The sequence below is a fragment of the Antedon bifida genome, chromosome 5 (assembly GCF_963402885.1).
Source record: "Antedon bifida chromosome 5, ecAntBifi1.1, whole genome shotgun sequence".
NCBI lineage: Eukaryota > Metazoa > Echinodermata > Crinoidea > Comatulida > Antedonidae > Antedon > Antedon bifida.
In genome coordinates this window covers 29,152,905-29,173,646 of record NC_136230.1, presented here as the reverse complement: position 1 = coordinate 29,173,646, position 20,742 = coordinate 29,152,905, and the positions used below count along the sequence as shown (strand labels likewise).

General features: G+C 33.8%; 3 protein-coding genes across 8 annotated transcripts; 1 reads left to right on the top strand and 2 right to left on the bottom strand.

Annotated features, from left to right (window-relative positions):
• Positions 1-365: 365 nt before the first annotated feature.
• On the bottom strand, positions 366-3,120 carry LOC144843080 (nucleoside diphosphate-linked moiety X motif 6-like). 3 transcript variants are annotated; one of them, XM_078699764.1, is made up of 6 exons: positions 3,045-3,120; positions 2,398-2,643; positions 1,939-2,142; positions 1,359-1,414; positions 1,161-1,260; positions 366-780 (listed from the first exon to the last, which is right to left on the bottom strand). In XM_078699764.1, exons 2-6 carry the CDS (start codon positions 2,606-2,608, stop codon positions 452-454), a joined length of 900 nt encoding a protein of 299 aa, XP_078555890.1. In that variant the 5' UTR covers positions 2,609-2,643; positions 3,045-3,120; the 3' UTR covers positions 366-451. The 3 variants fall into 3 exon arrangements, with proteins under 3 accessions (XP_078555890.1, XP_078555891.1, XP_078555892.1); XM_078699765.1 differs by having other exon boundaries at positions 2,986-3,112; XM_078699766.1 differs by having other exon boundaries at positions 3,054-3,108.
• Positions 3,121-3,169: 49 nt separating this feature from the next.
• On the top strand, positions 3,170-20,742 carry LOC144843039 (exosome complex exonuclease RRP44-like). Of its 2 annotated transcripts, XM_078699691.1 has the most exons (21): positions 3,170-3,534; positions 9,307-9,369; positions 10,508-10,602; positions 11,899-12,107; positions 13,485-13,573; positions 13,875-14,042; positions 14,462-14,617; positions 14,781-14,906; positions 15,134-15,271; positions 15,635-15,781; positions 16,341-16,457; positions 16,732-16,833; positions 17,130-17,279; positions 17,609-17,736; positions 17,841-17,927; positions 18,130-18,286; positions 18,688-18,908; positions 19,053-19,221; positions 19,552-19,710; positions 20,079-20,201; positions 20,538-20,742. In XM_078699691.1, the coding sequence occupies exons 1-21, from the start codon at positions 3,316-3,318 to the stop codon at positions 20,601-20,603; spliced, it is 2,889 nt and encodes a 962-aa protein (XP_078555817.1). In that variant the 5' UTR covers positions 3,170-3,315; the 3' UTR covers positions 20,604-20,742. The 2 variants fall into 2 exon arrangements, with proteins under 2 accessions (XP_078555817.1, XP_078555818.1); XM_078699692.1 differs by lacking the exon at positions 9,307-9,369.
• Positions 4,478-8,468, bottom strand: LOC144843059 (uncharacterized). 3 transcript variants are annotated; one of them, XM_078699724.1, is made up of 2 exons: positions 8,233-8,468; positions 4,478-6,418 (listed from the first exon to the last, which is right to left on the bottom strand). In XM_078699724.1, the coding sequence occupies exon 2, from the start codon at positions 6,408-6,410 to the stop codon at positions 4,830-4,832; it is 1,581 nt and encodes a 526-aa protein (XP_078555850.1). In that variant the 5' UTR covers positions 6,411-6,418; positions 8,233-8,468; the 3' UTR covers positions 4,478-4,829. The 3 variants fall into 3 exon arrangements, with proteins under 3 accessions (XP_078555850.1, XP_078555852.1, XP_078555851.1); XM_078699726.1 differs by having other exon boundaries at positions 4,478-6,427; positions 8,237-8,468; XM_078699725.1 differs by lacking the exon at positions 8,233-8,468 and adding an exon at positions 7,587-7,666.

The following is a 20,742-nucleotide window of genomic DNA, read 5'->3' as shown; positions in this document are numbered from 1 at the left end:
AAAGAAAAAAAATCACATTTTAATACAAACAAATCACATTTTTCAGAATAATATTCATCTCTATAGAGGGCGCAATACATCACATAAAAAAATCATTCGTATCATTTCAGGCTATACATGATTTTAGGCCAAAAAAAGCAAATAACTTTATTATTTATGAACAATGTCAAAGTAGTGTAGTATTAGTAATTGGTATAATTGTAATAATTGGAAGACTATATAAATTTACAAAATAAACAAATAAGCAAAACAAAAAACTTCAGACTTACTTTACTTAGGATGAAATGTCCATTTATAGAGGGCGCAATACAACATCAAAAATGAGAAAATCACTTTATACTTTTCTTCATAAATTTTATTCTGAGATATGTAAGTTATTATTCATGAATACTGTTTATATATGATTTGTAATTGCTATAATTAAATATTCATTGGAAGACTTTTATTATTGTTAACTAATTGAGGTAAATTTTCTGTGAAACAATTTATAAGTTGCACCCTTAAAAACTGAATTTAATTCGTCCATTGCAATGTCCACGTCACTAAACCGGTTTTTTAACCCGTGTTGTACGAGCATCGCCATACGCTTTGACAAAAGTGTATGATCGTTGGAAGCTAGAAGGTCATCCACTTTTAACCACTGTGCATCGACCAGTTCTGATTCACATGGCTTGATATCAAAGGTCAAAGGTTTTAGGCGACAAACAAAGTAAAAGTCTGACCGACCAAAATTGTACGGTAGAGAATGTTGTTGTCGAAATGCGAGGATTGACTGGAATTCTGCAATAAGACAAAAATAGTAATATTTATGTTTCTATTATTAATATTTTGAATTACACAAAACCTATCCTAAAGTGAATGTCTCATTTAGTAGTGTGAATGCACATTTAGCAGTGAATGTCTCATTTAGTAGTGTAAATGCACATTTAGCAGTGAATGTCTCATTTAGTAGTGTGAATGCACATTTAGCAGTGAATGTCTCATTTAGTAGTGTGAATGCACATTTAGCAGTGAATGTCTCATTTAGTAGTGTGAATTTCACATTTAGCAGTGAATGTCTCATTAGTTGTGTGAATGCACATTTAGCAGTGAATTCAGTACATTTAGCAGTGTGAATGCACATTTAGTTAAGTACTGTATGTAAATTAGCTTTTATTCACCTGTCCGTATATTTGTTTCTTCAAACACTTCCCTGACAGCAGTATCTGAGATATCTTCTCCTAAATCTGCATAGCCACCTGGAAACTTCCACCTTGAAATCTGAAAATAAGAATAGTTATTTATACGGTAATACATAACACACAAAATATGAATTGTTAGTAATTATGAGTACCTTTATAGAAAAAAACTAGACTTACTCTATGCCTGTCTTGTACCATTAAAACTTCCTCTTTCTCCTCATTTAAAACAAACCCTAAATTAAAAATATAATAGATATTTAAACAGTGACTTTTAACGGCTATGAGCACTCACTGCCTAAACCCAGGGGGCCACAGAGCTAATGAGTGCCCCCTGAGCAGGGCTCGGAGGGAAAAGGGGTATTAAAAGATGTCGAAAAAGGCTAAAACGCCCAATGCAACAGTGGAGTTGTGGCTTGGTAGTTATGATGCTTGGCTACCAATCCAAGTGTCCTGGGTTCAAGTCCTGTCATATGACTTTGTTTATGTAGAGCATCTTGTATATGTTTGTCTTGTGAACGAGATTGCCACCTTTAAGAAGGATAGTGAATGAATTCGCTTATGGTTATCTTTGGCAATTTGCCAAAGTATATAAAAACAAATGCCTCTAGCGTTAGAGGGCCTCGAGGCCTCTGCGTTATGCCACTGTTTCAGGGGTGGTGGTCATTTAATTTCAGCTGTCAAAAGTAGAGATCCCGCTCCTTTAGTGCAACTGCTGGGTCTGCCCACTGAGTATCAATCCTAGCAATGTGTCCTGTACCTGAAACACCAAGCTGATGAGTGGCATACATTGGTACTCTGCTAGGCCCAGCTCCTAGCCACTTTGTCAACATGGTGTAATCGCCCTCTGCATGGTGCAACTTGAAGCCCTGTTCTGCCGCAGACTTGATCAGATGACTGTATTCTATTGGTACTTTTAGCCAGGCACAAGAACGTTCATCTTTATTCCACGATTTGATTGAATCTAATTTAAAATAAAACAATTATTTCTTATTTGAATAGCAGTATACATTTAAATAAAATTGTAAAAAATTTAAAATATATACAAATTATCATAATATCTAAAGTTATGCTCAGTTTATTGTTTCAAAAATGTTCTTGGCTTGACTGAATTTTCATCTCTAAATAGTATGCATGGTTGCATTCATTTTCTAACTTTTTAATAAGCTGAAGTCCAATTGGTCTGTGTAAATATGAAGAATATTATGTCTTAACAAACCTGCCAGTATGACACCAAAATGCTGATGTTCCGCCTGCCTTGCAACAAGCTTAGAGACATCTACGGTGATGCCATTAAATCTGTCAACATCACCTTCAAGTATATCATTACTATCATGTGTTGTTATATGTCTTCTATGAATGATACTAGGCCTATTACTTTTTAAATGGCGTTTACATTTTATAAAATTCAATAACCTGGCATGTTGCATCTCATAGATTAAAAAACAATTCTGACTGTTTATATCTGCAAAAACAACAATATAAAAAAATACATTTTATGTCACTGAAATTCTGTAGCTATGCTATATCATATATGGCCCTATTTTATACAGGTCTGGTCCCTACTACGAAGCTAGTAGACTATTTAATAAAGGGGCTATTATAATATAATTTTAGCGCCACCTAATATTTTAATTAAACTGGTCCATCTTGTGTAGGAACTGCTAACTCTCTAAACTCAAGCACCCCTAGGCCTAGGCCTGGCCTACCTACTACTAGTACTACTACTAGAGTACTGAGTAGTAAGTAGCGACCAGCCAGGCCTCTAGTCTCCTCTACCATAGCGTAATTAATTCCTCCATCATACCTCTACTATCTAGGGCCTATATTAATATTATCAGATAACAATTGCAGAGGTATACACACGCTACACACTAATGGTTTTGTTTATAAACAAAGTTTCTTCCCACGACGTTACGTAACACGTCTCTTTCTTTCTCACGCCGTCATGTATTATGACCTTTGATCCCTAGGTCAAGGGTTATATTAATGTACAACAACATGTGGTCACCGAATTCCTAGGCCTAGCTGCTGTTTTCCGTTTTCATCTTTATGGCCTAAAAAAGCTATTATATGGGTTAAAACAACTTTGACGTAGAATATTCACAAGTAAATTAAATAGATTGATTATCGTATAATGTTAAAATCTAAAAGTTTTGTTAAGAAAACCCGTAAAGGTGGCGTTATAAAAGTTGTTCGCGAACACTACCTTCGCGACGACATTTGGTGCGGGTCGAAGCTGTGTTGTTCTTGCAGTCAAGATGAGCATACATTGGAAGCCAGGCCTAGCATAGATTCTGATCTGGTGAAAACTGCGCATTACTTGCTTCCTGATACAAATGTACTCCTTCATCAGGTAATTTAATTTATAGTTACTTCTCTAGGCACTGAGTCTGGATTAGTATGTGTAGTTTTATTTAAAGACCCCTTCCCTGCAATTTTGGACGTTTTTTGGAAAATAATACATATATATCACTTTAAAAACATTAAACCATGTCATTCCTTGTCTTAAATGTACGTTTTATGGTAAATTATGATAAAAAGTGAGAAACAATGCACTACCTAAGTAGCTCGCGGCGATCGACCTCTCGTGGACGGTCTTAGGCCTAGCCTAGCTAGGCTTAGTTTTGTAGGCCTAGCTGGTAAACATCGGTAACGTACGAACATCATACGCTAGCTATATACCTAGCCTGACGTTGTATAGTTGCTGCATTAATTGTCTTTCTATTTTTGCCAGACTCCGTTGATACAAATTGGGGAAAACCCGGTATTTTCGCTGAAAAGTTAGGAGTCTTCCATTTGTTTTGGCCGGCACGATCGATCGAAAAGTGGGCGAATTACAAGTGAAAAACAAAAATATCAATCCGCGCGCAATGCATTTTGGGATTTATAGCGGGCCGCTATAATTATTAGAATCGACTTATTTTTCACATTTTTAACCGTTTAAAGACGAAAAAAGTTATCGCAATAGGACCATATAGTATTATTTTTACATTAAATATAGTTTGTGATCTTAAATTAGATCTAAAAAACGTAGGGAAGGGGGCTTTAAATTGATTTAATTAAATTGTTAATATTTACATGATGTCGATGGTTTTAGAATAGAAAGATAAAATATAAAAAAGAAGATTGTTAATGTTATATTATTGGTCACTGTATGGTAATTTTTAATTTTTACTAAAGAGAAAATATAATTAGCCATGTCAATATACTCATTCCTTTATTTTATTAAATATGTACACCAAAAAATCACATAATTGATCAATCAATTAATTAATAATTACAACAATTTTTTTTTATATATAAATCGATCGAAAACTGGTCATTGTAAATTCTACCGAAAGAGATCTATTTAATGAATTTAGCCAATAGCAAAAACTCATTAACCTATGTACACAAAATATGTGATCATACATAAAATTACAATATACAATGTTGAAAACTTTGAAGCGAAAATTTGACTAAGTATTCTCATGTCGAGTATGGGTCAAATATTGTCCAAATACATCGTACACCAAAGGATACAATGCACACCCCTACTTTTTTTAATGGAATAACCCATTAAAAAGGCCGGTACCTAAACTGTGTCTGATCCCACAGTACAGTTATTACTTTCAAAATAGTACATAAACTATATGCAGATACTACAAGTTATTTTGTCATAATCAGAATGGCAGTTAAGGTAATAATGTTGGTAAACGAGGGTAAGATGTAGGAAGAGGAATCAGTCGGAGACGTCTCCATCATGTTGGCTTTCCCACTGTCGTCTTCATAAATCATGCACGTGTACGAACTAGTATCAACATCCATATTATCTGCAGAAAGCCATATGATTCGTGCAGAGACATTGTAGATACCTGTCGCTATTTGATCATTGGAGTCCTTGCACACTACTACAGGGAGTGGGCTGCCAGATACTTTATAGTAAATAGCGTGATTCGCACTTGGTAGAAAGGTGACTGATGTGTTGGTGCACTCTGTATAATTACCAACACACTCCATAGCCAGTTGCTCCAATGTTCTATTCAGAACTCTGTAATCACAATCACAACCCAGAAAATTGTCACGGAGATCAAGTTGAGTATGACTGGTGTGACCTGTTCCATCAGAATGACCGAGTATCGGAGCATCGTTCAAGTAGAACGCAGGAAATGTTGAGAGTGAATTTCTGGATAAGTCCAAGTATTGTAAATTTGCGAATCGTGGTTTGGGTGAGTGTGTTGGCACTTGAAGCTCGGAGATTCTATTGTCTGATAAAAATAGGTCCTTCAGATTTGAGGGCGTCGGGAAGTCGACGAAAGACCACGATGTTAACTCGTTCGATGACAGATGTAATGTGGTCAGTGATGTTAAGTTTTCAAATGTTTTTTCGTAAATACTTTCAATTTGATTGGAATTCAAAATGAGGGTTTCAAGTTTTTTCAAAGACCCAAAAGTCGTCATTGGGATTATGGATATTTGGTTTTGCGATAAATCAATCCAACGGATATTTGCCAACGAGTTAAATGATCCTGGATGAATTCCCTGGAGAAAATTTCCATTTAGAATCAGGTATTGAAGTGAGGTGAGCCCACTAAAGGCTGTTGGGTTAATGCTGGTAGTAAGGTAGTTATCACCCAGATGTAGTTCCTTGAGGTTCTGAAGCTCGTTGAAAGCTCCGCCTTCAATGTGACTGATGGTATTGCTGGTCAAGTCAAGATATTCTAACCTTTGACATCCAGCAAACGTACTTCTCATAACAGTAGTTGCTACGTTCCTTTCAAGTTTTAGAACTCTGATGTTTTTCATACTGCTAAAAGGGCCGTCATCAAAATCACTAATAACATTTCCAGACAGGTCGAGTTGCCTCAATGATTCAAGTCCTTCAAAGGTAGCATTAGTAAAACCAGTCATTAAATTATCTCGTAAGTTCAATGCTATTAAGTTGCTCAAGCCCCAAAACGCTTTGTTACTTACAGTGTTCACAATACCACTGCTTATCTCTAAGTATCTCAACGATTTGTAACTTTCAAACGCGTATGATGGTATAATACCAAACATTGGTACCGCTAGGGTTAAGTTTTGTTGATCAGGACATGGATTCGTTTTCGGTATGCAGGTTGCAAATTCACAAATACAACTTGTAGTTCCTCCTGTACACGAGGGCGCTGTATCACTTTCGGTGCATATTTGGGATGCAGCCATCATTATCATCAAGCAAAAGCAGACTAAAGATAAGACATTCGATTCCATTCTTTATACTGTATAATCTGTCAAAAAAAAAATATATATAATAAATAATATTTATTATATTATTTGGAACTAGTAGAAAAGATACCCAAGATGGGAAGTGCCATTTTTATTAATCCTCTTAGGCATTCGACAACATTCGAACTGCAATTTTTTTTTTGGTACATACATAATATATCTCTACTATATCTAGTCTTTACAATAAAATTTAATAACAAAAAACAAGAAGATCGACGTTTCGGAACCATCATGGAACCAAGTGATCGAATAATACAAAAACAACAAACACCAATGGGTGACAGGAAATACTAATTGTTAGGTTATTAATATTAGCTATTTAGCAAATTTTAAAAATGTCACACACACACACATCTATAACTCAAAACTTTGTTCTCTATTTGCTGCTAAACCGCATGACCACTACTCCTGTTTGGGTTGGGGGCACCCTTTAATTACCCTTTTAGCATTCGACTATGTTAGAACGTAAATTTTTGCCAAAAAATGTGTTTTTTAAACTCAATTTATTTGTGCCGACCAAATGGCATGTTTCATAGCCATCAGGTAGATTTCGCAACCATACGATAACGAAAACGGATACATCACACATTTGTGAACTTTTGAGCTGATCCCCATTTCATATTCGTAAAGCGTATTCGTGTTGACAAATATCACCAGTCATATTCGTAACTACAAAACTATTTTGTCAATATTTCGTTGCCATGCGAAACAGATTTTTACTGGCTTACGAATACGGGTGTGTGACGTATCCATTTTCGTTACCGTATTCGTAGTGTTGCAAAACCTCTCTATTACTATTGAATTTAATTATTATATCATGTATGTGTAATATTTGAATAATTTTCATGTTAATATATGCAAATTAATCAACACACATTTAATTCTAACCAATTGTAGTCAAGATTATAATTGATTTTTTTTAAATACAGTAAAATCAATTGCATAATGCAAGGAGAGAATTAGTATTTCCCTTGAATTTTACTCATCACATATTCTACATACACACTAGTACAAACTGATGATAATTGATATCTTATCTCGTGTTATACCATATAATATCATACCATATAATATTATTTTACCTATGTAGCTATCTGCTTTAGCTAGCATGGTATGCTTCCCTGGAAAATGTAATTTTGTTGATGTAATGTTAAAATGAACGTACCTGTAGCGATTTCTTAATATTCTTGTTATGTGCATGCAGCAGCACAGTTTTACTCCTGAGTGTGTACTACTAGTATGTTTAATGGCATCACATTATTCTTTAGCAAATTCAATTGGTATAGATTGTTCTATTCATAGTGCGGGGAAAAATTTATTTCTAAAAAAATTTTAATTTCTAAAAAATCTTTATTTCTAAAAAATCTTTACATTCTAAAAAATCTTTACATTCTAAAAATTAATAAGAAGTTTTTTATGTCAATTATCAACTAAATTTTTTTTTTTTTTTTTGCGATTTTGGAAAATGTACAAAGTGTTGGAAAATAGACCACAATACGAAACAGTTTGCAGTAAATAAATGAATATAGATAAAAATAAATTTACTACTCTAAATGCACCTAATGGTTATTAAACTTTGCTCATATGGTTTTTAACTTGTTCGTTGGTCGCGTTTGAAATTGGTCAAATTAAATTTATGATCTGGATAAAATAACTTCATGTATTTTGTATGGAGTGCCGTTAGATATACTCTTAATCATATCAGAAAAATTCAATAAAAAAAGATGAAAACTAACTAAACTAATTTGTCCTATGACAATGTATATTACTAAAATACTATAATATTGCATTTGAAGGAGTTAAAGACTTACATTTAAGAAATTATTCTGTGTTAAAAATTAAAAATGATGGCAAACTATCTGTAAGCTGTCCTCCACCTCCTCCTCCTTCAGATAATTAGATTGTTTTCAATACACCTGACTTCCTTGTGATCAATTTACGGAAATTCCCTTAAAAAAACAAACACCATAAATAGTATGATATCAGTAAGACCTAGTAGTTTTCACTGTAATATCTGATTTTCAATAATATTTAAGCATGCGGTAAGCAGCCAATCATTGTCCACACATGTGAAGTACCAAACGGAAACCAAGGTACCTCTTGTTTACTTTGAATGAAGCAAGCTATGTTCTATATTGATTGTATTAAATATGAAAGCATATGTGTGAATTGACCTTCTTTGAACCCTATATTGATTTATTGCTAGTTTAGTTGATACCCTCCAGTCCAGGTATTATCAGATTATTTTTACATGTATTGAATTTGATTATGCGCCAATGATTAGACTAAAGAATTATCACAATGGTTATAATCGCCTGTTTTGCATAGTTGAAGTGTTTTCTAGTTGTTACCATAAAATAATTTATACAGTATAAACAGTATAAACAGTAGAACACCCATTAAGGGGACACCTTCAGGACCAAACAAATTGTCCCAGTAATAGTGACTGGCCATATTATTAATACATTGCCTCTGTCCCCAAGTGTTCCCCCCCCCCCCACATAGCTGTCCCAAAGGATTTCTACTGTTATTATATTATAATAATTGTCATTTACGTAGAAAGAAACTTTGTTCTCGATCTCCTAAACCACATGACCAATTCTCATACCGTTTGGGTTGGGGGCACCCTTTAATCCCCTTTAGACATTTAGTTATGTTACAATGGCAATTTATGGAAAAAAACATTTTTAGACAAATTTACTCGTAGCGACCTTAGTGCTGTGTGAGTGTTTTGCCATTTTTCTTACATCACAGGTCGCAGAGTGTTCGACATGAATTCAGTAATAATTAGATGATCCCTGACGAGTAAAGATTAGTTAATGTAATACAAAGGTCACATTATCAATGTTTATTTACTCTATATTATGAATTTATTTTTTAGATTGATATACTAGAAGATGACTTGATTAAAAATGTGATCATCCTTCAGACTGTACAGAAAGAGGTGAGTTATGGCACTGTAGGCTGGCGCATGTCCTCCTAAATCATAGTCTTGTGTTCAAATCATTCTTGATTCAAGATGGTTTTCATTGTATAATTCCAATACTGTTTGTGTTTGTCATTTTTTAATTTGTAAAAACAATGGCAAATAAATGTACAGTATTCAGTTTATATCTTCATGTATATTTATTGGAAACTAGCCAGGGACAAAGGGTCAACATGAGTACTACTTATTATGATATATAACATTTTATACTATCAGGAATTAGCCCACTGTTTGTATAACCTATGTAACATAACAAGTTTAAAATTCAAAGTGTAAATGCAAAATTTAAATATGATTGAATAAATGTACTGTATATCAAATTGAGGCGAATTTTAAATTGCAGTTTAAAGGGTAGCTCCGGGAGTGAGGAAGTGGGGTTATATTATAACCCCACTTATTCTCTCATTTTAAAGGGTAGCTCCGGGAGTATAACATTTCTAGTATTCAGTATAAAATATAAACCTTTGCAACAACATTAATGATTTTAAAAACTAAGTGGGGTTATCTTATTCTCTCATTTTAAAGGGTAGCTCCGGGAGTATAACATTTCTAGTATTCAGTATAAAATATAAACCTTTGCAACAACATTAATGATTTTAAAAACTAAGTGGGGTTATATTATAACCCCACTTATTCTCTCATTTTAAAGGGTGACTCCGGGCATAACATTTCTAGTATTTAGTATAAAATATAAACCTTTGCAACAACATTAATGATTTTTAAAAATAAGTGGGGTTATATTATAACCCCACTTTTGTCAGCAGAATGAACATCATGAAATAAGCCCCTTTAAAAGCTCTGTCTGTGTGATATGCCCATATATGGACATAATGATGTCATCATTACCATATTTGGGCCTATTATCACTACCATATTTGGGCACATCACACTGTTTTTGTCAAACTAGTTTGATAGTGTAGACAGAGCTTTATAAAAAGTGGTCTACATGATTGTTTTTAATAATTTCAAACACTGTATTGTATTGTGTATTTTATGGAAAGCAATAAATATTACAAACAAACAAACAGACTGTTAATAGTACTTGTGTGGACCTTTAATGCTCTAATTTATCATATAGATTTTTTTGGTTTTTTAGGTTAAGCATAGAAGTTTACCAGCATACAAAAGAATAAAAGATATTATTGCAAACAAAGAGAAGAGATTTTATGTTTTTACAAATGAACACCACAAGTAAGGAAAAGTTTTTTTTTCTTTTTTAACTGTCTAAAGATGAAAAAAAAACATGAAAAATGAAGATTAATAAAATCATACTTTGAATAGGCCATTTTGCAGTTTTAATAAAGTTATTCACTTCTGAAACAAAACAAAAATTATTTCACTTATAAAAAGACAAAAGAGACGTTTAATTTTAACCAAAAACCATTGTCTGACAGACAATTTAAGTATTTTTTGCTTTAAATTACATTCTTTTTCGATCCAGTTTTTGGTCAAAGTGAATAACTATTATCGTATTTTACAATCAATCAACTTCCTGTGTTTTATCATTTATAACACTCAATAAACGTTTTAACAGCTTCCGATAATTACACGTTTTATCAAACATTGATTTATAATTTTAAATAAAAATGTTTTTAAGTTCCTCTTGAATAAAACCATGCTCCATGAGAAAACCAAGTATGTCTATCTTTGGCTACAATACATGCCAAGATAGAACTCGGATCATTTTCTTTTATTAGAAATTAGTATGTTTGCTGGTACGGCATCAGGCACTGACAAATGCCAATTTATAAGCAACATCAAACTTAGTAATAGCTGCAGAAACCTTAATTAGATATATTGATATATTGTACCCCTAAAAATATAAAATAATATAATATATATAATAAACACATTTTTTTTTTAATATGCCATTTTAATGTCACTTATGTCTGTGTATATTAGTATTAACACCTGACAGGTAGTTTTAACTCAAATATATTAAAGTGGTCCCTAGTATTTAGGTGTCTGTTTTAGGACCACTGTTAAACACCTAAATTTAAATGTTTTTTCTTTTGCTTTTTAATTAACCCCCTTTCACACATAAAAAATAGTTCCACCCAATAATTTATAAACATTACATTAAACCTTCTACTTTGGGCCTTCATTCTGAAACGGATCCTCTTATGTTAACACCACCTAGAACCAACCTAAAGTTTGTACCTAAGGATTCCTTTTCTCAGGTACCAGAGATCAGGAACCAACTTCCTCGTTCCATCTGTTACACGCCATTCCCTTTTCAATTCAAATCTCTCCTGAAAACTCACCTATTTCAATAGTTATTCTTTTCATGTTGCGCTGTGAGACTCCGGTAAAAAGCGCTTTATATATGTTCGATACTATTCTTTTATTATTATTAATTACTTTATCGAAAATCTAACAGAAACTGAAAACATGTTTAGTGATGGTAAGTAAACTTACTATTAAGAATAAACTTTCAATTTCTTTTAACTTTACTATGTTTTTTTTTATATAATATTTATATTTTAGAGATACCTATATAGAAAGGGAAGGTGGAGAAACTCCAAATGATTATAATGACCGTGCCATCAGAAAGGCTACCAGCTGGTTCAATGGTCATCTGGAAGGGTGCAAGCGTCATCCTGATCATCAACAGGACCAGGTTCAAGTCATTCTTCTAACAAATGATCAAGCCAACAGAGAAAAAGCAGTTGAAGATGGACTGCAGGCTTATACAAGTAATCAACTGCTTTTGATTATAGCAAGTGTATCTTTTGAGACGGTGCTCTGCACATGCATATAAGCCTAGTATACACCCTTTCATTCAATATTTGGACAGTACTTGAGCGATCTATTGAATGAAATATATATATTTTGATTGATTGATTGAAATATATATTTATACTGGGTAACCTCTTCAGTCAAAGACTGGTCTCCCAGAGGGCCCAGTTATGATCAGTGGCTGTGATGTACTAATACACCGGGGTAACCCCCTACTCGTCTCGAAAGATGTACTAGGTTCTTTAAAGTGCACACGAGCTAGATGTGTACACTGGACCTACAGTTTATAGTCCTTATCCGAGAAGACTCGTTCTACCACCAGAACCATGGAGTGAGTGAGCCTCGAACCCCTGCCGATGTTATGGCTACGTAATTACGGTTCCACTGTCTTAACCGCTCGGCCACTCACTCACTAAACAAACATTTCAAACATTCTTTCCTTTGTCTACTGTCAACCTTGTGTCACCTTTAAACAAAAGCAATCTAAACTGCTATAATGGTTTCAATTAGCAATTACAATACAAGAAACCTGTGTGAGTTTGTAGAGGTTGTGAAACATTAGAGAGTCTGTGAAAGGGTCAGTTGTACTCACATGACATTGTGTGTGTGGTTGTGAAAAAGATTAAAAAGAAGAAAAAACCGATCAAACAAACAAATTTTTAATTCAAAATTCAGCGCAATACAGAAACCAATAATTTCATTTTTATATAGGTAAAAGAAAGTAAACTTTTTATTGTAACATGATATCTATATAGGCAAAACTTTACTTTAGTCTGTATAAAGGTTAAAAGTGATAGACAGTAAAGGCATGGAGGTAAAAAATAATTTTTACCGCCATGAATAGACCCAGCTGACAAACGTCGCGGTCCCGATTTTGGGGTGTTTTTGGGTGTTGGATGTAAGTATCAGAAGGACACTAACGTAATCCCATTAATTTTATTGCTTTTTAATTGTGCTGCGGCCAGCATAGATAAAAGAGTGACCATCCAAGCTCTCTCCTTTTATTTTTACCTCCATGGTATTAAAAGGTTGTACTTTAAATTTGTCAATACCCCTTGTTTAAACATCCCCAAACACAACTTTAATTTATACACCAAGGCACACACCATACAAAATGCCTGTGTTGATGCCCTGGTGTTGATGTCCAGAGAGTTTTGCTAAGGTTGTGTGAAAGAGGCTGTATACTTGTATAAAGCTCTGTCTACACTATCAAACTAGTTTGACAAAAAAAAGTGTGATGTGCCCAAGTATGGTAATGATATGACATCATGTCCATATATGGGCACATCACACAGTTTGATAGTGTAGACAAGGCTTAACACTTCTTCTTTTAGTTCATGAGTATGTGAAATCATTGACTGGTAAACCAGAACTGGTTGATAGGTTGGCTCTGATTACTGATAATGACCAAAAAATGGATAAGGTAAAGAAAATAGCATTTTAATTGTTTATGCAGTCGTTTTTTATGTAAAGCAATAACCTAAAAAAATAAGGAAGTTTAACAAAATATCTATGAAGATCAGGCGAATCCAGGATTTTCTAAACGTGGAAGTGCAAACACAAATGTCAAAGATAGATATCCAAATCCAAATAAAATCCACTAGCCCAACACCCTGGATCCGCCCCTATAATAACAAAATATGTCCCAGTATATGATTAAGTTTGAAATCTAAGTACCTAAACAAGTATAGTAATTACATGGATTTTGACTCGATCTCTTAAAGGTAAATGCAGATATTATGGTACAAGGAAAAGTGATGTTTCCTGAATATGTTATATCTAGTGTGCTTCACGCTGGCATCAAATCCGGCAAGTACCTGCAAGGCACGTTTCACGCAAGCAGAGAAAATTACACGGAAGGAAGCGTAAACGTGCAGGACCAAGATAAAGCAGTGAGTAATGGTGTTATGGGCTAGCATGCGATAGGCATGGGTTCGAATCTATCTGTACCATACTAATTGTATTCTACTCTCATTGCCTTGTCCTTCGGATGGGACGTAAAGCCGTTGGTCCTGTGTACATATAGTGCATTTTAAATAACTTAGTATACTATTCGAAAAAGAGGGGATCGTCTTCCTGGTATGCGCTGCACTACTGGCTGCCGTGGGTTTGTAGAGGGCGTAATCTGAATTTTCTCAGTTTATTCTCGAGGACTATAAAATACCAATTTATTTATTTTTTTTAATATAAGGTTGTCCGTTAAACAGGGTTCATATGGGTGGGTTATTAAACAGCTGAAAAGTTATGGAATTTTATCAAAATCTGCGCAATATAATTACCAATTTCATAATTTTGTGCTTTTTTCTCTCAGGTATTTATCAAGGGTTTGTCCCATTTGAACCGTTCTGTTCATGGTGATGTTGTTGCCATAGAGATGTTACCAGAAGATGACTGGACTTGTCCATCATCACTAGTAATGGTGGATAACTCAAAAAAAGATGAATTTAATGATGATGACTTTGAAAGTGTAAGTATGCTGGCTGGCCTTTCTTAAGTTTTAATGGTTTCTACATAATTATCAATTTGTTTAAACTTGATATATATATTGATTATATCTTCGTGTTTTAATTTCTGTTACCAATCTATATTTTATCTATCCTTTAGCCTACCTTATTCTTTCTGTCCTACAGGAATCTGATGGGAAAAAAAATCCGGTGAGAAAGGAACTCCGAGAACCAACTGGGAAAGTGATTGGTATAATCAAACGCAACTGGCGCCCGTACTGTGGAATATTACAACAATCGTTACTAAAAGGAGTGAGTGCTAGATTATACCATAGCAATTTAGGTGTCTTGACATATTTGGAGCTAAGTTAACTTATTTTTACCTAAAGCTCTGTCTACAATATCAAAAAAATGTGATGTGCCCAAATATGGTAGTGATATGACATCATCATGTCGATATATGGACACATACAGTTTGATAGTGTAGACAGAGCTTAATAAAGTTTATCATTTTATAATTTTAATTGTTTTCTCTTTAGAGCACGAGGCGTTTGTTTATAGCAGCTGAGAAACGAATACCAAAAGTACGAATAGAAACAAGGCAAGCAGAAACATTACTTGGATGTAGACTAGTAGTGTCTATAGACAGCTGGCCTAGGAATTCTAGATACCCTTTAGTAAGTATGAATAGAAACAAGGCAAGTGGAATCACTACTTGGATGTAGACTAGTAGTGTCTATAGACAGCTGGCCTAGGAATCTAGATATCCTTTAGTAAGTACTTCTAATCTAAGGTCATTAGTTCATCACAACTTCTCACTGTACCTAACTCAATCCCAAAGTTGGTGTACTGCATATGCACATACAAAAAGTGCATTCCTGGGTTTCGGGCCTCCACCCAAACTTAGCTTCTCTAGAATTTCCTATATTCATTTTATATATATTCCGCTTAAAGTCTTTTATCATCTAAAATTCCATGTTATGTTTAAATTGTTATTTTATGGCTTTCTGCTAATTTATATTGTATTATTGATATTGTAGGGTCACTATGTAAAGAAGCTGGGTGAAGTAGGAGATCGTGAAACAGAGAACCAAGTTCTTCTACTCGAGCATGACATCCCGCATGAAGTGTTTTCATCAAACGTTCTAAGCTTTTTGCCAAAACTTCCTTGGGCCATCACACAAGAGGTAGCAATGTGTTTGTCTCTGTGACTATCAAATGATTACTATTATTTTATGAATGAACTGTTTGGTTCTCTCAAAATGAAAAAAAAAATGTTTAAGAGCTTCAATAAGGAAATATGTATAACTTTTTGGACCGTGTCAATGGAATCTTCGGTACAGTGCTTTTACCTGCATTTTAACACATCATAAATATAGTGATGAAAATAATATCCAATATATTTATTATATATACTGCCCTTTTTTATGATAATAAGGGAAACTTCTTTTGTTGCAAAAATTCAGCATAACATTGATCAAAATTTGCATAAATATTAATACACAAGGTGAAACCACCTTAGCTTCAAGTTGCTCAGATAACAAATCTTTCAGAATTAACAAGAAATCGTTTTCACTAGTTGAAAGATCAGATCCAAAAATAAAAATTTCACTTAAACATTTAAAATTATAAAATATCCTCAATAATTGAGTTATATTATTTCATCTATGTTATGAATGTACTGCAGCCCTTTGTCTATGTTTCCCGCTATGGTAATAAAAACACATTTTATAATTTTTTTTAAAGGATTATGATAGTCGTGAAGACTTGCGTCATCTTGACATATGCAGTGTTGATCCACCGGGCTGTACTGACATTGACGATGCCTTACATTGTAGAACATTAGAGAATGGTCATTTTGAGGTAAATATCAGTTTCGTCATAGTCAATAGAAAGTATTGACTATGGTTTCGTCCATCATTCCTTAGCTCTGGTAGTTATTGAAAACAAACCTTCATATTGTAATTTGTTTACAAGCAGCATGTCTGGGAGATTGGCCTGGACTGCCCTGGATAGCTTGATTACCTGCGTACTTCTTGATCTAAATGTTATATGTATCTTTATTGTGTTTTTTTATACAATTTTGGATTGAGACTGTAATGTAATGATGATGAAAACTAAAAATTATTTGTTTAAGGTTGGCGTTCATATTGCAGATGTTAGTCACTTTATCAAGCCAGGAAATGCTTTAGACGATGAGGCAGCTAACAGAGGAACAACTGTTTATCTTGTGGACAAGGTATAATTGACTACTAAACAGTATTGTTTTATATAGGAAGTTTGGACAACTTGGTTGTTGTGGACACCATCTTGTTTCATGGCATCTGATTAAGACTCCATATTGTGTACTATCTTACAACGTAGATATGCAACATTTCTGCACAGATCTGCTATTACAAAATTAATTGTACTTGGTACATGTTTTATTTTGAGATTATTTTGTGTCTAGAATGCTTTTTATAGTTACTCAATGTAAAGCTCTTTTCATTACTTTTTACAATTTGTTTGTTCATAACCTGTTTTTTGTATATTTAGAGGATCGACATGGTTCCCGACCTTCTGAGTTCAAATCTATGTTCGTTACGGGAGAAGGAAGAACGCTTTGCATTCTCGTGTCTTTGGGAGGTGACGAAAGACGCAGAGATCATTTCTACAAGGTTTTGCAAGAGTGTTATTAACTCAAGGGTAAATATTTCATATTGGGGATTAAGGGGAACAAGGGGATTAGTAAAATGATTATCAATTTTTATGTAAATATCATCACCAGTCTGTGCCTCATTTGTTCTACTTTCCTTTATTTTATCCACTCATCCAGCTCATGTCTGCTTTATATGTGTCTCCAACTACAGACCTGATGAAGTAATAATAATGTTTTTCAAAAGCTTAGCATTTCTTTTTGGCTGTTTTACTTTATCATTTTGATTGAGCTTTTTGCTTAAATCTATTTGAATTTTCATCTGTTATTGTATTTCAGAGTGCCTTTACGTAATAGAATAATAAATGATATTTTTCAGAGTGCTTATACATACGAGCAAGCACAACTCAAGATCGACGATAAATCACAAACAGATCCGTTGACAGAAAGTTTACGGAGTCTAAACAAATTAGCTAAGGTTCTGAAAAGAGGAAGAATGGACAATGGGTATGTAACATAACCTTTACTTTTGTAATGTTGATGTGTGTAGTTTTATCACATCATCATCACATTTTTTAGTACCAGTAATCGTTATTGTTTCCTCTTCACAGTGCTTTAACATTAGCATCTGCTGAAATACGTTTTAACATCGACTCAGAGACACACGACCCAATCGACGTACAAGCAAAGGAAATGAGGTATTTCATCCATAATTTATATTTAAATGTGCATGAACACATCCCAAAGCATGTCTGGGAAAAGAGCATCTATGAATGCATTTGCTGATAAATATTGAGATGCATGTAGGCTAGACGGTAGTTATTATGAGATGAGAGTTTTTTGTAAGAAATATTTCTTGTTTAATATATTCTGATATGATATTTCTCACTTATCATATAGAGATACCAATTCAATGGTTGAGGAATTCATGTTACTTGCGAACATCTCAGTTGCAAAACGTATATTGCAAAGTTTTCCAGAATGTGCCCTGTTACGTCGACATCCGATCCCATCACCGTCAAACTTTGACACAATTATCAAAGCTGCAAAATCTATGGTGAAGTTTGCATTAATTTTTATTGATTTTTAGTTTTTTAAATAAAATTCTAAATTATATACATAACCTACTTACCTTATAATTAAAGAATAAATAAGTGGTTTATAGTGGGATCTTAAAGCAGTGACTATAACCTGTACTTGCTATAAAATGTCAAACTCAGAGCCGTAGGCAGACGAGTCACTCGACTCGACTGAAGTTTTCAATTTTCACCACCTACAAATTATATATAAAGCATTTCTGCCTCGTCTGTTTTTAACTTCTCGTTAACTCCATCATCATCAGCATCAGCCAATCAGATTACTTAAAACCTCTTACATGAATACAATTATAACTATTATTTATAGTTTTTCGTGCCCATTTAAGCTCCTTGTTTAAGAATTGTTATGCTTCTTCTACAGGGTTTCACGATAGTAATCGACAGCGGTAAAGCCTTATCAGATTCTTTAGACAAGGCTGTCAATCCAGATCTACCGTATTTCAACACGTTACTGCGAATGATGACGACGCGTTGCATGACACAAGCGTTATATTTTAGTAGTGGAACACTTCCCGACTTAGAATACCACCATTTTGGTTTAGCAGCTCCAATTTATACTCACTTCACGTCACCCATTAGAAGGTAACATTATTTTGGAGTTTATATGATATATGGCTACAAAATATGTTAATTAATTTTGTTCATAGGCCTTAAAACAAACTAAGACATACATTATTAAAATAACTGCAGTAGAATAAATTGATGATTTAATTCCTATATAAATAGGTATTCTGATTTAATGGTGCATCGTATGCTGGCAGTGTGTATAAGAGCTGATAAGTCTTATCCAGATCTTCTACAAAAGAATAAGATCCAAGCTATATGTAATAATCTCAACTATCGTCATCGAATGGCGCAGTATGCTGGTAGGGCTTCAGTTGGATTACACACACAGGTAAATAACACGTAAGGGTACACCAACCCTAAAGCTCTGACACTATCAAACTTTATGTGACAAAAAAATGTGATGTGCCCATATATGGACATGATGATGTCATATCACTACCATATTTGAGCACATCACACTTTTTTTGTCAAAGTACCTAGTTTTTTTTTTTTTTTTTTTAACCATATTTAATGAGGGTGATCCATCCAACATGTGACGGGACTTGAACCCAGGACCCTTGGAGTGGTAGCCAAGCATCATAACCACCAAGCCACAACTCCACTCCTTTGATAGTGTAGACAATGGACACTCATTTCATGTATTTTCTTGCTTTTTCAGATATTTTTCAAGAACAAACAGGAGGATGAGGAAGGTTATGTAATGTTTGTCAGAAAGAACGCTCTGCAGGTTTTCATCCCAAAATATGGTTTAGAAGGCACCTTGTTTTTGAAGCCGGAAGACAAAACTGCATCAAGTTTATTTACTTACAATGAAGAGGTAAAATTTAATTTTTAAATTTAAAATTACTTAAAGCTCAGTCTACACTATCAAACTAGTTTGACAAAAAAAGTGTGATGTGGCCAAATATGGTGCACAGAGCACATAACATTTTTTTGTCACATATAAATGTTTTAATAGTGCATAATAGAGCTTTAGTAACTATAAAGACCATCTCAAACAGCGTCGTACGACGAGGCCTGGCGTCAGTGATGTCGGAGTTGAATCCCGACGAGACGACTTGTCATACCTTGTCGTACAATATTGTCTGAGCCTTAACTCAAACCCACTTATTTTGATGCTTTGATGTGAAAAGTGCTATACCAATCAAGATTGTGATTACTATGTTTGTTTTTTCTCTTCTTTAGGAGCAAAGCCAAACTGCTGGTGATGTGTCGTTACATATGTTTGATCCTGTAACTGTTCAGTTAAGCATCAATGCATCGGATGTACAGCATCAAAAGTTAATGCTGAGACTAGTAAAACCCAAGGTAAGCTTGTTAAGTAAAGTTTTGAGAGTATGTTTTTAAATGTAAATTAGGTCCATATTTTTGTTTTTTTTTTTTAAATTGTCACATTTTGTTTTTTAAATTGGCATTTATTTATTTTTAATTGGCACATATTTTGTTAAGCTCTGTCTACACTATCAAACTTTACAGAAAAATTTGATGTGCCCATATATAGACATGATGTCATATCACTACCATATTTGGGCATATCACGCTTTTTTTGTTTGATGTTTTAGTGTAGCTAGAGCTTTAAACGAGTGTAAACCTCATGCACATAGTATAATATATATATATTTTTTTCAAATGGTGTTCATCCAGGTTTCTGGTTTCAGTGTTGGTTCAGCTGATGTTACTGAGCCGCCACCAAAGAAGTTAAAAACATAAACAGTTATCAGAAAGGCCATTGTCAACTTATTTGATATTTGATACTTAATAATAATCCAGCATTCTGCAGTCAAAAACTGTGTTTTTGAAAATATTGTTGAAAGGTTTCTATGTAAAAATATAAAATGGTTTAAATTTG

What these genes read in the sequence shown, in the direction of transcription:
- LOC144843059 (XM_078699724.1), bottom strand. Translation starts at nt 6,410, where the DNA reads ATGGAATCGAATGTCTTATCTTTAGTCTGCTTTTGCTTGATGATAATG.
- LOC144843039 (XM_078699691.1), top strand. Translation starts at nt 3,316, where the DNA reads ATGTTAAAATCTAAAAGTTTTGTTAAGAAAACCCGTAAAGGTGGCGTT. An exon ending in CTTGGGCCATCACACAAGAG is followed by an intron (nt 15,782 to 16,340) that starts GTAGCAATGTGT and finishes TTTTTTTTAAAG; the next exon opens with GATTATGATAGTCGTGAAGA. An exon ending in TAGAGAATGGTCATTTTGAG is followed by an intron (nt 16,458 to 16,731) that starts GTAAATATCAGT and finishes TATTTGTTTAAG; the next exon opens with GTTGGCGTTCATATTGCAGA.
- LOC144843080 (XM_078699764.1), bottom strand. Translation starts at nt 2,608, where the DNA reads ATGCAACATGCCAGGTTATTGAATTTTATAAAATGTAAACGCCATTTA. An exon ending in TTTTGGTGTCATACTGGCAG is followed by an intron (nt 2,143 to 2,397) that starts GTTTGTTAAGAC and finishes ATTTTAAATTAG; the next exon opens with ATTCAATCAAATCGTGGAAT. An exon ending in TGGTACAAGACAGGCATAGA is followed by an intron (nt 1,261 to 1,358) that starts GTAAGTCTAGTT and finishes TCTTATTTTCAG; the next exon opens with ATTTCAAGGTGGAAGTTTCC.